Source organism: Plectropomus leopardus, chromosome 1, assembly GCF_008729295.1.
Source record: "Plectropomus leopardus isolate mb chromosome 1, YSFRI_Pleo_2.0, whole genome shotgun sequence".
In the NCBI taxonomy this organism is placed as follows: domain Eukaryota; kingdom Metazoa; phylum Chordata; class Actinopteri; order Perciformes; family Serranidae; genus Plectropomus; species Plectropomus leopardus.
In genome coordinates, this window is record NC_056463.1 from 39,533,611 (window position 1) to 39,546,649 (window position 13,039).

The 13,039-nt window shown below is 41.1% G+C and overlaps 1 protein-coding gene across 4 annotated transcripts; it reads right to left on the reverse strand.

Moving 5' to 3' along the window:
- On the reverse strand, positions 1-12,523 carry prc1b (protein regulator of cytokinesis 1b). 4 transcript variants are annotated; one of them, XM_042486591.1, is made up of 15 exons: positions 12,431-12,523; positions 12,061-12,193; positions 10,434-10,556; positions 8,353-8,586; positions 7,304-7,474; positions 5,333-5,482; positions 5,064-5,211; positions 4,837-4,973; positions 3,521-3,616; positions 3,277-3,423; positions 3,075-3,185; positions 2,842-2,955; positions 2,387-2,566; positions 2,229-2,263; positions 1-702 (listed from the first exon to the last, which is right to left on the reverse strand). In XM_042486591.1, exons 1-15 carry the CDS (start codon positions 12,439-12,441, stop codon positions 654-656), a joined length of 1,839 nt encoding a protein of 612 aa, XP_042342525.1. In that variant the 5' UTR covers positions 12,442-12,523; the 3' UTR covers positions 1-653. The 4 variants fall into 4 exon arrangements, with proteins under 4 accessions (XP_042342525.1, XP_042342542.1, XP_042342533.1 ...); XM_042486617.1 differs by having other exon boundaries at positions 630-702; positions 2,464-2,566; XM_042486608.1 differs by lacking the exon at positions 2,229-2,263 and having other exon boundaries at positions 2,464-2,566.
- Between the last annotated feature and the right edge of the window lie 516 nt (positions 12,524-13,039).

Here is a 13,039-nt window from a genome sequence, read left to right on the forward strand (position 1 = left end):
TGCATTTATTATATTTTGACAATCTTTTCCAAATCAGCCATGATAGTGTGTCCATTTAATGTAACTATATTTAAACTGTTTTGCAGCACAAATATATGACAGGCTATAACAGTCTGTTTAAACAACTAATGTCTATGTCAAACAGCAGATACAGAAATATATACACCAATACATACATGTATAAAAACAGATTTGGAAGGAACAGTGTGAGTGTGTATAAAATTACACAATGTATTGCAATATACTATACTAAAAAAGTGCAAAGTATTCATAATACATTTGGCCTGTAACCCCAGATTGCATAACATCAGAAAGCTTAGGATTCTTTTGTTCTTTTTCTTTTAAAAAATGTGCAGTACAAAATGCAGACAACATTTATTACAACTCAAAAACTGGCAAAATTTAGGGAGCCAAAGTAGTGTTAGTTTCACTTGTGATACAAACAGATTTTCCTCTTGTAGACAGTGATAGTCTTTGTTCATCACTGAGTTAACACTTTATATATTATTACCTTCATTTACCTACAAAAATAGATGGCTGCGAAGGCAGCGATCCACTTGGAGGGAGATCAGAGCTTTGTCGAAGGACTATGATGTGATCTGTGATGCAACCCCCCTCAGAGTAGAGAGGTCAGAGGTTGGTGGTGGTGGAGTTCAGGATGTTGTGCTGGATCTTGGCGTCAGAGGCCTTGGATAAGTCTCGCTGTAGAGACAGAAAAGCGTGAATCCTCATACACACGTGTGACAATATGAAAAAAAGAGGACGCAGTCAAAAGAATCCAAAAGCAAGCAAACAGCAGCTCGATGTTTTCTGATCATTATGAAACAACACACTGGAGACTGTTAGTAAGACTTAAAGAGAACACACAGGTGCTCGAATAGTTTCATACTCTGAACCAAGAGACGAGCTGTTTGCAACAAAAATCCATGCTTTTGTTTAAACACTAGAGAGTATCAAGTTATTCACATCCAGCTGTTTTGTGAGGTGTTATTCAGTTCTGGTGTTGCCATTTTGCCTGAACATACACAGACCACATTATTAAGACAAATGATCAACATGACAATATTGACAAATTTGAGGCTTCAAACAGTAGTCAACAAACCAGTGGGTTGTGTCATGGTGACTACATCCACTTCCTTAATACAGTCTATGGCAGTGATACTCAACTTATGGCCCATTGGCCAAATCTGACCTCTGATGGGGACCTACATGCCCCCCCAACCATTTTCTAGTTCACAATAAAAATGAAGTGATTCCCACTGGGAATCATTTTTGTACTTTTAGTATGCATAAGGTGCCAGAGTGCATAAAACAGCATCAAAATAGAGCTTGTTGATCAAAAAAAGTGCCAGTGGAGGATCCCTCACACCTCTGACAGAGGTCTAGCTAAGACCCTAATCTTAGAAATGTCCTAAAATCCTAGAAACATCCTAAAAATGTCCTAAAATTCTAGCAACAGGTACGGGGCTGTTGTGACTGGCCCCTGGCCTCCTGTCATTTTGCAAACGTGGCCCCCAAGCAGAGCCAGTTGAATGTCCTTGCTGTACGGTTGAGAGAGACAGAGATGTAGGAGCAGTGGATCAGAGTCAGTGATGTAAAGGCAGCAGGGGAGTCAGTGGCTGTGGGATAAAGCTGAGTTCAGACCAACTTGAGCCCTGATGGGTTGTGTTTTTGTTCACTGTATGCTTTGCTCTTTCTGCATTGAATTGTGTTGTTAATGTGCTAACTGGCTAACTAGCTTCATGACGGTGTTTTGGTTTCCCTTTTTGATGCAGTTGCAGTACGTGCCGGTTGGTCAATTTGGGGTGTTCATGTTTAACCTTTAGGCCAAGACACGGTGACGTGAGGTGACGCAGCAGGGGGCTTTCGTCGCTGCTAATTCTATGCTGATGGCTTGGTGGGTCTGGGCCTTTATGGTGTATTTCTATGACTTATCTCAAGATTGTCAAGAAGAAAATAAAATAATTGCCACCATGAGAAATGTCCAGCACCTCTGTGTTTTGGCTTCACTTATCTGCTTCTCAGATTTCTGAAGAAGCACACCCCCTGCATGTTTCTAGAACAGGGCTGATTTTGGCCTGAGAGCTCGCTGACTGTGCATGTTAAAGCTAAAGCAGCATGTTCAATTACTCTTCAAGAGTCATTTCTCCTTTGATTGGAGCCATGCAATTACTACATAAAAAGGAGATTAGTGAGAGGTACACACAGTATTAAGATTCCCAACACACCTTGACTGAACAGATTCAGTGTTGACCAAGTCCCTCTAAAATACAAATTTGCATCATTAGCATGTGCACATCCTCTACAATACACTTAACGGTGTTAGGGCACAGAAACAAGGAAGAAGATGCAGAGAAAATGGATTACAGACAAAAGTGTAAATTACCACAAACTCTGAATATGTGCTGGCCACAGAGGCTATGCTGAAGTTACGCTGTGGACCAGCGGGGGACAGCAACGCACCACTCAGAGGGCTCCCCTTCAGCTGGGCCTCGTTCTCCTTGTTACAGCCTTGCAGTCTAGGGTGGGGGGGTTTACTGCCACCTGGCGTCCACGCTGCTGGAACCTGGAGGAGAGAAACGCAAGTGGTCCTAACTGTCATCTTAGGCCCAACTATGGACACAGGACCATAGTTGACAAATAATGTAATACAGCATTTTATTTATTGCATTTTTAAATTGTTGTTATTCCATGTCATTGTCGTTATGTTTAGTTTTTTACCTTACAACTCTGCGTGCCTTACAAATTGCCCCTTGGGGATGAAATAAAGTGTTTTTGAATTGAACTGAAAACCAGGTTGGAGTTGTGTGTAACTTGTTCCATAATGAAAATGAAACCAACCTTGTTTGCTGAGAGAGGTGGGCGGGACACAGGTGAGCGGCAGACAGTTCCACCATAAACAGAGCGGCTGGTGCTGTTAGAGGTGGCGCTAGAAATGCTGGAAGTCACGTTAAACTGATGAGAGAGGCAGAGCCAGAGGGTTAGTGCTGACAGAGCCAGACCACTGAGGACACTCAGTTTGTAATAAAGCAAGAATTTAGAGCACAACTATGAAAGTGAGCTGGGTTTACCACCTTGCGGGATTTATTTGGGGTATTGGTGCCAAGGAGTCTGCGTTTGGTGGGAGTTCGTACAGCCGTCCCATACAGCATGTCCTCCTCTGTCTGTCTGCTTTTTTTCAGATGCTGTTAAAGAGTTTGATAAGACAAGTGTTAACACATTTACCAGCAAGCACATGGACTACAACCCTGTAATAAAACAAGGCAGCGTGTTTACCCTCTCTTGTTTCTCCTTCTCTTTCTCTACCCGGTGCAGCTCCCACTGGCCCTCCACATACTGCAGAAACTTCTGGCCGTTTACCAGAAACTCCCGACCTTGTTCACTTTCCCAAGCATCAATCTGGGCTTTTAGTTTCTTTTCAAGCTTAGAAACACCAAACACATGGTGCTGAGTTAGTATCACATGCTTAAGAATTGCTTAAAGATGTTAAGTTTAGAAATAGGCAGCCTTCACGTCTTACCTTAGGCAGACTTTTCTGCAGCTCAGACCTCTGTTTCTGCTCTTTGAGGAGGTTCCCTCCTCTGTTATTGAATCTTGTTGGATCTGTGGCTTTTTTCTGTCAATGAGAAAGGTGAGAGAGACATTATGACCTTGATGAAACAAGTGTTTATCATGCAACACTATGACCGGCTAAAATAAATAAACCAGTAGTTGTAGGGGTTTTTAAATGTGCTCATCTGAATGACAAAGACTTGAAGGATGGAAAAGTGCAGCAGTGGCAGCATTGTTGAAGGCCAGGACCTGAAGATGCTTCATTTTCAAAAAAGGATTTGATCCAAGAAAAAGAGAGAGATGACTGGTTGCTCTGGGGGCCCTGATGGTCTGTGCAGTTATCTGCTAGATTTTGAGAGTTGTTGAGATGTTTTTTTTCTTCCATTTTCTCCATATTCAGATATTTTCTATATTTATATAGATTTGTATTTTTCAGTCATTTTCCTATGATGTTATTTATATGATATTTGATCATAGCTACTCAATCTTTGCATTATGACCATCTTCCTCCTGTTTGGAGTTAAGATGGACAATAATGAGATGATATTGTTGTGGCCTGATATTTACCTCTAGCCTGTGATTGCTGACACTGTTTTTAAACTACAGTATTCCATGTATATTTTGTTAAATTGTTTGCCATGACGTAACATATTGATAGTGGGAGGTACCTTCTAACAGGCTAAATACACACACATTGCCAGTCTGCCCTTGAGCAAGGCACTAAACCCGAACATGCTCCAGGGGCACCGTATTATGGCTGACCCTGCATTGTCCCTCCACCTTAACTGCACGTGTGCTGTGTGTAAGGACATGCAGAAAACACATTATAACTGTCAACTGCCTTGTGTTGATTGACAAAGAAAGAAAATAAATTACAAATTCATTTGAATTAAATAAATTACAAATTCATTTATGTTAAATAAAGTTGATTACTTTGTGAAACAACTTTGTGAAACACTAAGTTTGAAAAGAATTTAGTGCTGGGTGTGTACATTAAATTATCTGTCTTGCATTTTTTTTGCAATTGTAAAGTGTTTTTGAAATGAGCTTTGGTTTAGTCCTATGATCCTTGGACAGGACAGTTTTGTTACTACCTGTTGCTACTTGTTGCTATTGCTAGTTTCCTTTTTCTGTCAAAGTGTGTGTGTGTGTGTGTGTGTGTGTGTGTGTGTGTGTGTGTGTGTGTGTGTGTGTGTGTGTGTGTGTGGTGGTGGTGGTGGTGGTGGTGGTGGTGGTGGTGGGGGGGGTCTGCTGAGGACACCAAAGTACATAGAGTGTACTCACCTCCATCTCCAGGAAGAGTCTCCAGCTTTCCTCCCACTGGTGAACTCCGTCAAACAGCTCTTTGTGATCCTCATAGTGCTGCTTCAACCTCTGGATCTCAGCATCATGCAGACTCAGCAGCTCTTCAGTGAAATCCTCTGAAAATAGACACTTCTAGTCTTTGCACTTTTCTAAACTCCAGTATGGTTCTAATTAATACAACTAAGATGTTAAATAAGAGAACCCACCGCTGAAATATGGCATGAATGCCTGCTGCTGGTCAGTGCTTAAAAAACACTTTTCCCAAAACACAGCGATCTCAGAGCGGATGGCGTCAGTGACGTTGCGGATGTTCCGCAGCTTGAGCTCCTCCAGACGCTGAACTTCTGCTTGTAACTGCAGAAGAAAAACAAAGTGAGCACAGCAAAAAAGTGGCCATAGTACTAACAATCACAGCTGACTGCAGATAACAGGAAAAAAGTGGATGAACAAGAAAGTCAAACTTGAATCTTCTTACCGCTTCCAGGTTCCTCTTCCTGGAGCTGACCATGTGTTGGTTGAAGGCCTCCCTCTCCTCCTGGGCCACCTGCAGTCTGTCCCACAACCGCTGGATCTTCTCTCTGTGAGCCTCACACACTGCCTCGTTCTCCGCCTTACGTTCCTCCAGCTACACATCGACAAACACAGAGGAGCATCACTTACAGACTCAGCTGCTGCCACTGTGACAATGCATCAGTTACACGTAAGGCTGGACAATATATCCATATAGTGATGAGGAAAGATTTTAGATTTTGGGTATCATAATATCTTAAGTGTTGTCTTTTCCTGGTTTAAAGGCTGCATAACACTAAAGTGAGGTCATTTTCTGAACTTACCAGACTCTTTTAATACTAAAAACATATCCATATTCCTGATGATTATTTATTAAAAATGTCATTGTGTAAATATTTAATGAAAGCACCAACAGTCAACTCTACATGTATTTTGTCAAAAAAAATTGGAATTTCGATCTTCTACAAATATAAACAAGTGGATCCTTATGCTTTTGTTTGTTGTTTTTTTTGTTTTGTTTTAGGGATGCATGATATTGGATTTTTCACAGATATCTAACATGCCCATGTATAACAGCTCATTTGGCCAATAACTGATAGCAATATCGATACATCCACTTTTTCCCCATCTAATTTAAGTCATCAAGTCTCTTATGTCGCGGACATTACATTAATAAAATAACTTATTCAGTTTATAGAGTTAGGACAGTGCACATTCATCAACATATCAGCAGTAAGCATCGATGTAAATGTGCTGGAATTAGCGCAATTGCTAAATTTCATCTGTAGTCGTAAGGCAGGCACCATAAAAAACAGCTACACAGACAGCTCATAGAACAGTCCACAGGACATGACACAAACAGTGCACGACAACAAATCACACAGGGACATATTAAAGAGCAAAACTACCTACAATAAACAGTAAAAAACCCCAACTTATGATAAGCTCAAAAAAACAAAACCCCGAGAACAGGCATCGGAGAAGAAAGCAGTTTATGTATGGGTACATGACTGGTTTGTTTTCACCCAATGTTTAAGGTTTTTTTTTTGAAGGGTGAGTAGTTGAGTAGTTGTCACAGTCCCTATTATGTGCCGGCAGCTGATTCAAAGAATGTCTTCCTCGAACAGACACCCCATTTGACTAAATTTAGTCCTACGCCTCGGTATATTACAGTCTCTCCTTGTTAGCACCCTAGTGTTTATTCCATTATTGGGGTTTTTTCTGTATGAAATCATTTAATGGTGGCGGGCATGCCCATTCAAAACCTAAAAAAAAAAAAGCAAACATCCAAGAACGTTTGATAATTATTGATATCTAAAATGTTATACTTAGGATGTTGCAGTAGTGAAAATGTAAAGGTTTCCAATCTAATTTTTTGAGTGTTTTCTTGAAGAGAGACCTGGTGGTTTAAAGTGCTTGCTGTTGTATATGACCAGGTGGCATAAAAGTAAGTTATGTGAGAAAATACCATTGTATGCATATAAGCTTTAGCTGACTCTAATCAGCAGGTAGAGACATCAAAAACAATTCTTTTTAATGTATGTTATGTTCATTCATATGCAAATTTAGAAAAAATACAGCTTAGGGTTAATGCCTTTGCACATGTTCACTTTGTCAATAAAAAAAATAGTTTGTGATATTAACAGAAATCAGTATGTTGGCGGATTCCAATATTTCATTTTAATGCATATTTTAACGTTTGTCATGATCATTTATCTCATATCCAACATGGCTTCTATATTGTTCATTATATATTACGTGTGTTTTCCCGCCAGATTTGCTTATGTAAATAATAAAAAAAGACGTTGAAACTATTGCTGCAATTTGTGATTGAACTGCGACGCGCGTGGCTGCAGTGCATGAACAACCAAACTTATTTAAAGATTGGCTTGAAGCTTAAAGTGTCACTAAATTCTGTGTTATAAAAGCATTTTACCTGACAAACAAGCAGTTTGAGTGATGTGATATTGTCTCTGGATAGGCAAAAAGAGTCCTCGTCCTCACAGACAACGTCCTTCTCGAAGCTGGTCTCGGGGATGTGGTCCAGCTCCTCCATGTACAAGATGATCTGGCTTTTCAGGTCCATGAACTCAGCATACCGCTTTGCCTGAAAACACCACAGCCAGTACAGATTAGGTTATCATTACTATGTTTCTGTGTTGTGATCTTTTGTGAAGACCTGATATATTTGTGCCAGATACATTTATATTAAAACCAACTACATCTTTTTTGTGAAATGTTAAATGATAAATGCAGAGGCATCTAGCATTGAAGAGTGTGCATAAAACTTTAAACCTATGTCAGTTATTGTGGGGCAATCCAGCCTACACTTTTTATTGTATGACCTGCGGACTTAAGCTGTGAGATAACTGTTAGTGGCAGCAAACTACAGAATGTCACGCTACCAAAAAAAAATAAAATTCCAAATTTATGAAGTGATGTGATAACAGTCCAAGCGGTTCTGAGTGGACAGTGACCGTGACAGCTGCGGGGTGTGTGACCAACATTCTTCCTATGACACCATAATAACAATGCTTAGCTTCATGTGAAAACCTTAAAGATATCACGCCAAAACATTCCCATAACTTTAAAATAATGTTTTACCCCATTTCCATGACCTTAAGAACTTTAAAATAGGTAGGCCTACAGCGATACAGCCACACGTTATTAAACACGTACCTCCCAGGCATTTGCAAATAAGCAAAATGCTAGCACTTACAAACTTTACTCGTGTGTTACATTCCTAACGCCAACTTGCGTCAAATGTCAGTTGACCAGACCGGCACATAAGGGTACCTTGCAAAACATTAAGATCAAGTCCCTTTTTTTTGAGGGATAGAAAACTGAAGATCCTGCAATTTGACCTGCATACTGCAATACAGTTTGTGCCCATTTTCCACCTCCACCTACAGCAGAAGCTGCAGCCCTGAAAGAAGGACAACTTTTCCACTCATGCAGTCAAAACACGTGAAAGCAAGTTCCCACCTTCTCTGCGTTCTGGTTGGTGATGTGCTGGCTGAAGCTCTCCAGCTGTTCTGGCGTGGGGACGGAGTCTGGAGCGATGCCATAAGGCATGGAGCACAAGACATCGCACAGGTCCTGGTCCTGCTCCAGCAGAACCTTTAGCTTTTGCATCCGCTGAGTCTTCTCCTTCAGCAGAGCGTCCACCTGCGTGCGGATGTTCTTCTCCTGCTGCAGCATGCTGATGCCACTCTCCTCCTGAACTCACACCACACAGAGAGCAACAAATTCACTTTCCAAGGTGAGCTGTGATAGAGAGTGTTTGAAAGCCTCTGGAAATGTGGCTTAAAATAGAAAGAATGCACATATTATATCAAGGTTGAGTGTCTCTTTAAGTATCTGCAAAAATCTGAGTGAAAATAAATGTTCCCAACTATTAGAAAAGAGAGTTAAAAACCAGCTCATTTTGAAGATAACAGCATTTCTCCAGACTGTGAGGGTGTGGCAGATCATGTTTTGATTGACACCTCCGTAGATCCCACCCTTGTCAGCTGTCTCTCGTCTCCACGACGACAGCCATGGAGCAAAGCAGAGTCGGCATGATACAGCTCTATCTGTTACAGCCCTCTGACTCTGGCTGCGTTTCTAACTCCAATCTGACGCTTAAGCACTATCACATGAGAGGGAGTGATGCTGTGCTGTATATCATCACAGCCGTGATTCGGCCTGCGGCCTCGTGCCTACGACCAAATCACAGCCGTGATGACATACAGCACAACAAATGACTTCGAGTGTGATAGTGCCTTTATACAACAGTTCTACAAGCGTATTTTATTTGTTAATAGTAACAAGTGACAACAGATTATGATTTGTTTGCTTAATAAATTAATTTTTTGGCTCCGCCGACACAAATAGTCCCGCAACCACTGGACATGACAGCTGTTGCCTAGCAACACATAAACATTATCCTGCACGCTGCTTGCTAATCTGTGTTAGCTCAGTTTTAATGTTCTGCACAGAGCAGCTGCTTAGTATCATGAACATTTATCTGTTAGAGTCTGTTAACACACACTTTGGGATTCAGATGAGTTAGTTCGATCAGACAGTCTGTGTGTGTGTGTGTGTGTGTGTGTGTGTGTGTGTGTGTGTGTGTGTGTGTGTGTGTGTAGGTGTCACTCAGGCTGTGTTTAGTGTCAGACGAGTGTATCCCTGTCTGATTGCACATCCATGTAACATCTGGTTTACAGTGAACGAATGTTTACAGAAACCCATCCACAGCTGCCCAATGCATGTACAGTCAGATCAAGACACACTTTAAAATTCCCGTCCTTTCTTGTTCGCCCCCCTCTCCCTCTTCTTCTCTCCTCTGTCAACCTGACCAATTGACAGCTAGGTGAACAGCACTAACTAGCTGTTTGAACCTATGCTTACACCATACTATAAACATGTCCCACTGTCACTCTTACACTAATTAACGGGTTTTGAACAGCTGTGAAGCGGAGTGATACATGCAGAGTTAAAAGTTAACAGTCAACAGTGTACAACAGTGATGTTGTACTCCTGCTGTTGTTTAAAGCCACGAAGCACTCTCTTTCTCCATGAATTAACTAATGGTTAAGTTCATTACACATTCACTCCGTTCAGCGCTTGCTGCTCACTCTCCTCAGACCGAATGACCAGAGTGCTCTGGATAACCCAAAGGTACATTCCAACAGTGCTCTGAACTTACCAGCACTCCAGTTTCCAGTGCCAGAGTGGCTCGAACTCTAACAGAGGGACTGTTTCTGAACTATTGAATGGAGCGTTGAGGGATTTCAGTTTGGCATGTTAAATTAGTATCAAGTGACAGCTGACTTTGAGTTTTTGATTAGCTTTATCCATATGACATGATATGGATCGGGGATAACCACGCCCAAATCAACACAGCTTCAGGAAACTGTGATAAAACTAAAATGGCAATATTTCAGATTTGGATAGAGGCTTATGTCTGATCTTTTTATGCTTTTTATTATGCCTGTAAGAGCCTAAATTCCATATTAAAAAAAGTTTTGGATATTTGGCTTTCCAGAGGCTCTAATCACTGACGGTGTACCAATTGTTGTTACCTCAAACACAGGCAGCTGGAGTTCCAGGCAGAGCTTCTCCATGTCTGTCCTGCATGTCTGAATGCTGCTGATAAGCCTCTTCTTCAGAGATTCCTCTTCTTTGATCATCATATCTAATAAGCTCTGGTGGAAACATCAAATCAAAGAAATCAGACTCATGACAACACATGTGTGTGGATATTTTAAGTCTTAGCAGTTACTGGTTTCCAAACATAGTTTCAGGCATGGGTTTAACTTAATGTTTGTTTTAGGATTGATTTAAAGATACCACGTATTACTTTTAAAGCCCTTCATGACCTGGCCCCAGAAAATACATCAGAACTGATGTCCCCATAGCAACCAGCACGCACCCTGGGATCCTCAGGCAGGAACCATTTGACTGTTCCCACCTCAGACTTGAAGACTAAAGCTAGCCTTATCTGAAGCTGTCCCCTTTCACGGATATAGTGCATTATATAGTGTGTTCACCTTTTGTAGTGGTGTCTGAATTCTCTGCTGTTAATTTCATCCATTATATAGTGCACAATAAAATGCCCACAATGCACAGCAAATTTGAGTGTACATACGATGTACCCTACATTCAACTCCCATCTACCACAATGCAATGCGGTCGTGTATTTCTGAGGGAAAAAATTCCAACATAGTATCCGAAATCTAGTTTGGTTATTCCTATATAGTGCACTATTTAATACACACTACATAGTGAATAATGAGTGAGTAAATGAGGGTACGGCTTCGGACACTACGTTGGAATTTTTTTCCCTGGAAATATACGACCGCATTGCATTGTGGTAGATGGGAGTTGAATGTAGTGTACATCGTATGTACACTTAAATTTACTGTGCATTATGGGTATTTTATTGTGCACTATATACAGTAGTGGATGAAATTAACAGCAGAGACAAAATGGTGAATGGCGAACACACTATATAGTGCACTATATCCATGATAGGGGACAGTTTCGGACACAGCTTAAAAGGGACAGGGCATTTATTCTCAGGGCTCCTCCACTGTGGAATGACCAGTCTGAGAAACTTCAGTGTGCTACTTTGGTATCTTTATTTAAAATTGTATTGCTAATTTTCAGGTCACTCTCTTATAGGCTTAACTTTCAATGAACATTTTGCTAATATTTGGGCCATTTCTTGTGTAGTTACTCCTTGCCTTATTAGCATATCTTTGAATGAAATCAAGCCACTTTGCTTCGGTTTAAACAAAGAGTTTCAAGAGTTAAACTACCTAACAGGATATAAAGGAGTTAAAATGAGTTCAACCTTAAATATCTACAGCAGTAAAATGCAACATACACATTAACGCAGCAGTGATAATAATCTAAATACATTAAATATACTAGTAAAACACTGAATGGAGACATGCTCCTGTTCTATTAGTACTTTTACTGTTCATACTTGACATACATTTTACTGATAATAATACTTCTAATACTTTGACTGATCTGAGTGATGTCGACAATGTAGTTTCACTCAGCCATCATCCTCTGAGGAAACCTGTTTTTCATCTCATAGATCACAGATCCACTGTCTGACCTAACAAAGCAGAGTTACCGGTATCATTACAGGTCTATCGACATAAGCTGATGTCTCGCGTGGCACTCGAAGTCTCTCACCTTGATGTGGTTCTTGACAACATTAGTCCTCTGCAGTCTTTGGTCTTCGGGGATACCGATTTCCTCCCAGATGTCCTTCAGGTGGCACAGCGCTTTGTTCAGGCACGACACAGCCTCTGCTGCCAGCACCTCGCTACAGGGACAGCCACCACTCCGTTATCAACAAATCGCTTTGATGTGAAAGTGGCATTCAGTTTCAATCGAAGAAAAGGCAGAATTCACTTATTAGCGCGAATTAGCCGATGCTAGCATCCCGTTAGCTAGCGAGTCTGATCAACAGTTAGCTACTCGCTATGTTATTAAGCTGATATCTAACGTTGTGAAGAGTATGAGAAACTGGCTCGATCGCGAAAAAAAGTTTTGACCTTACCTCTTTCTCATCGTTAAATATCACTCTGCCCCGATTATCGGTGAATTGTTCACAATAACCGAAACTAGCGGCGGATTGGAGCGTCGCCTCCGTCCCTGCTCTGACCAGTCCGTTTGTACACAGTTCAAAATACGCGTACAGCGGCAATCTGCTCTCTGATTGGCTCCTTCTTTGTGTGCGATTGTTGTGTTAACCAATGCAGACCGCCGGTGCTTTGTCAGTTAGTCATGGCAGTGAACCGCCCACCGCCGAAGAACTCATGACAAAAACAAACACACTGGTTTCATGGAGGGTGTGGTGACGTTCAGCAGCAGTTTGACACTTGATGCAACAATGGTGCTGCTGTTTAATTTAGACTGAAGAATTCTCAGCAGACCAGTGGTGGAAGAAATATGCAGGTCTTTTTACTGTAGTAAAAGTACTGATGCCACACTAAATGCTCCACTAAACGTAAAGGTCTTGCATTCAACTCCATTACTAAGTAGAACTATGTGATTATTATCAGCACAATGTACTTAAAGTACTGTACTATTGTGCTGACAAATGTCCTCATGTTTTCTGGAATTCGTATTCCTTCTGCATTAGAGTTTATGTTGTATTTTACTGCTG

Bases quoted from the DNA above. Each gene is read 5' to 3' on its own strand.
- prc1b (XM_042486591.1), bottom strand. The intron at 3,617-4,836 runs GTGAGTACACTC...TCTCATTGACAG, and splicing joins GACTCTTCCTGGAGATGGAG to AAAAAAGCCACAGATCCAAC. The intron at 2,567-2,841 runs GTTGGTTTCATT...TCTCTCCTCCAG, and splicing joins CACCTCTCTCAGCAAACAAG to GTTCCAGCAGCGTGGACGCC.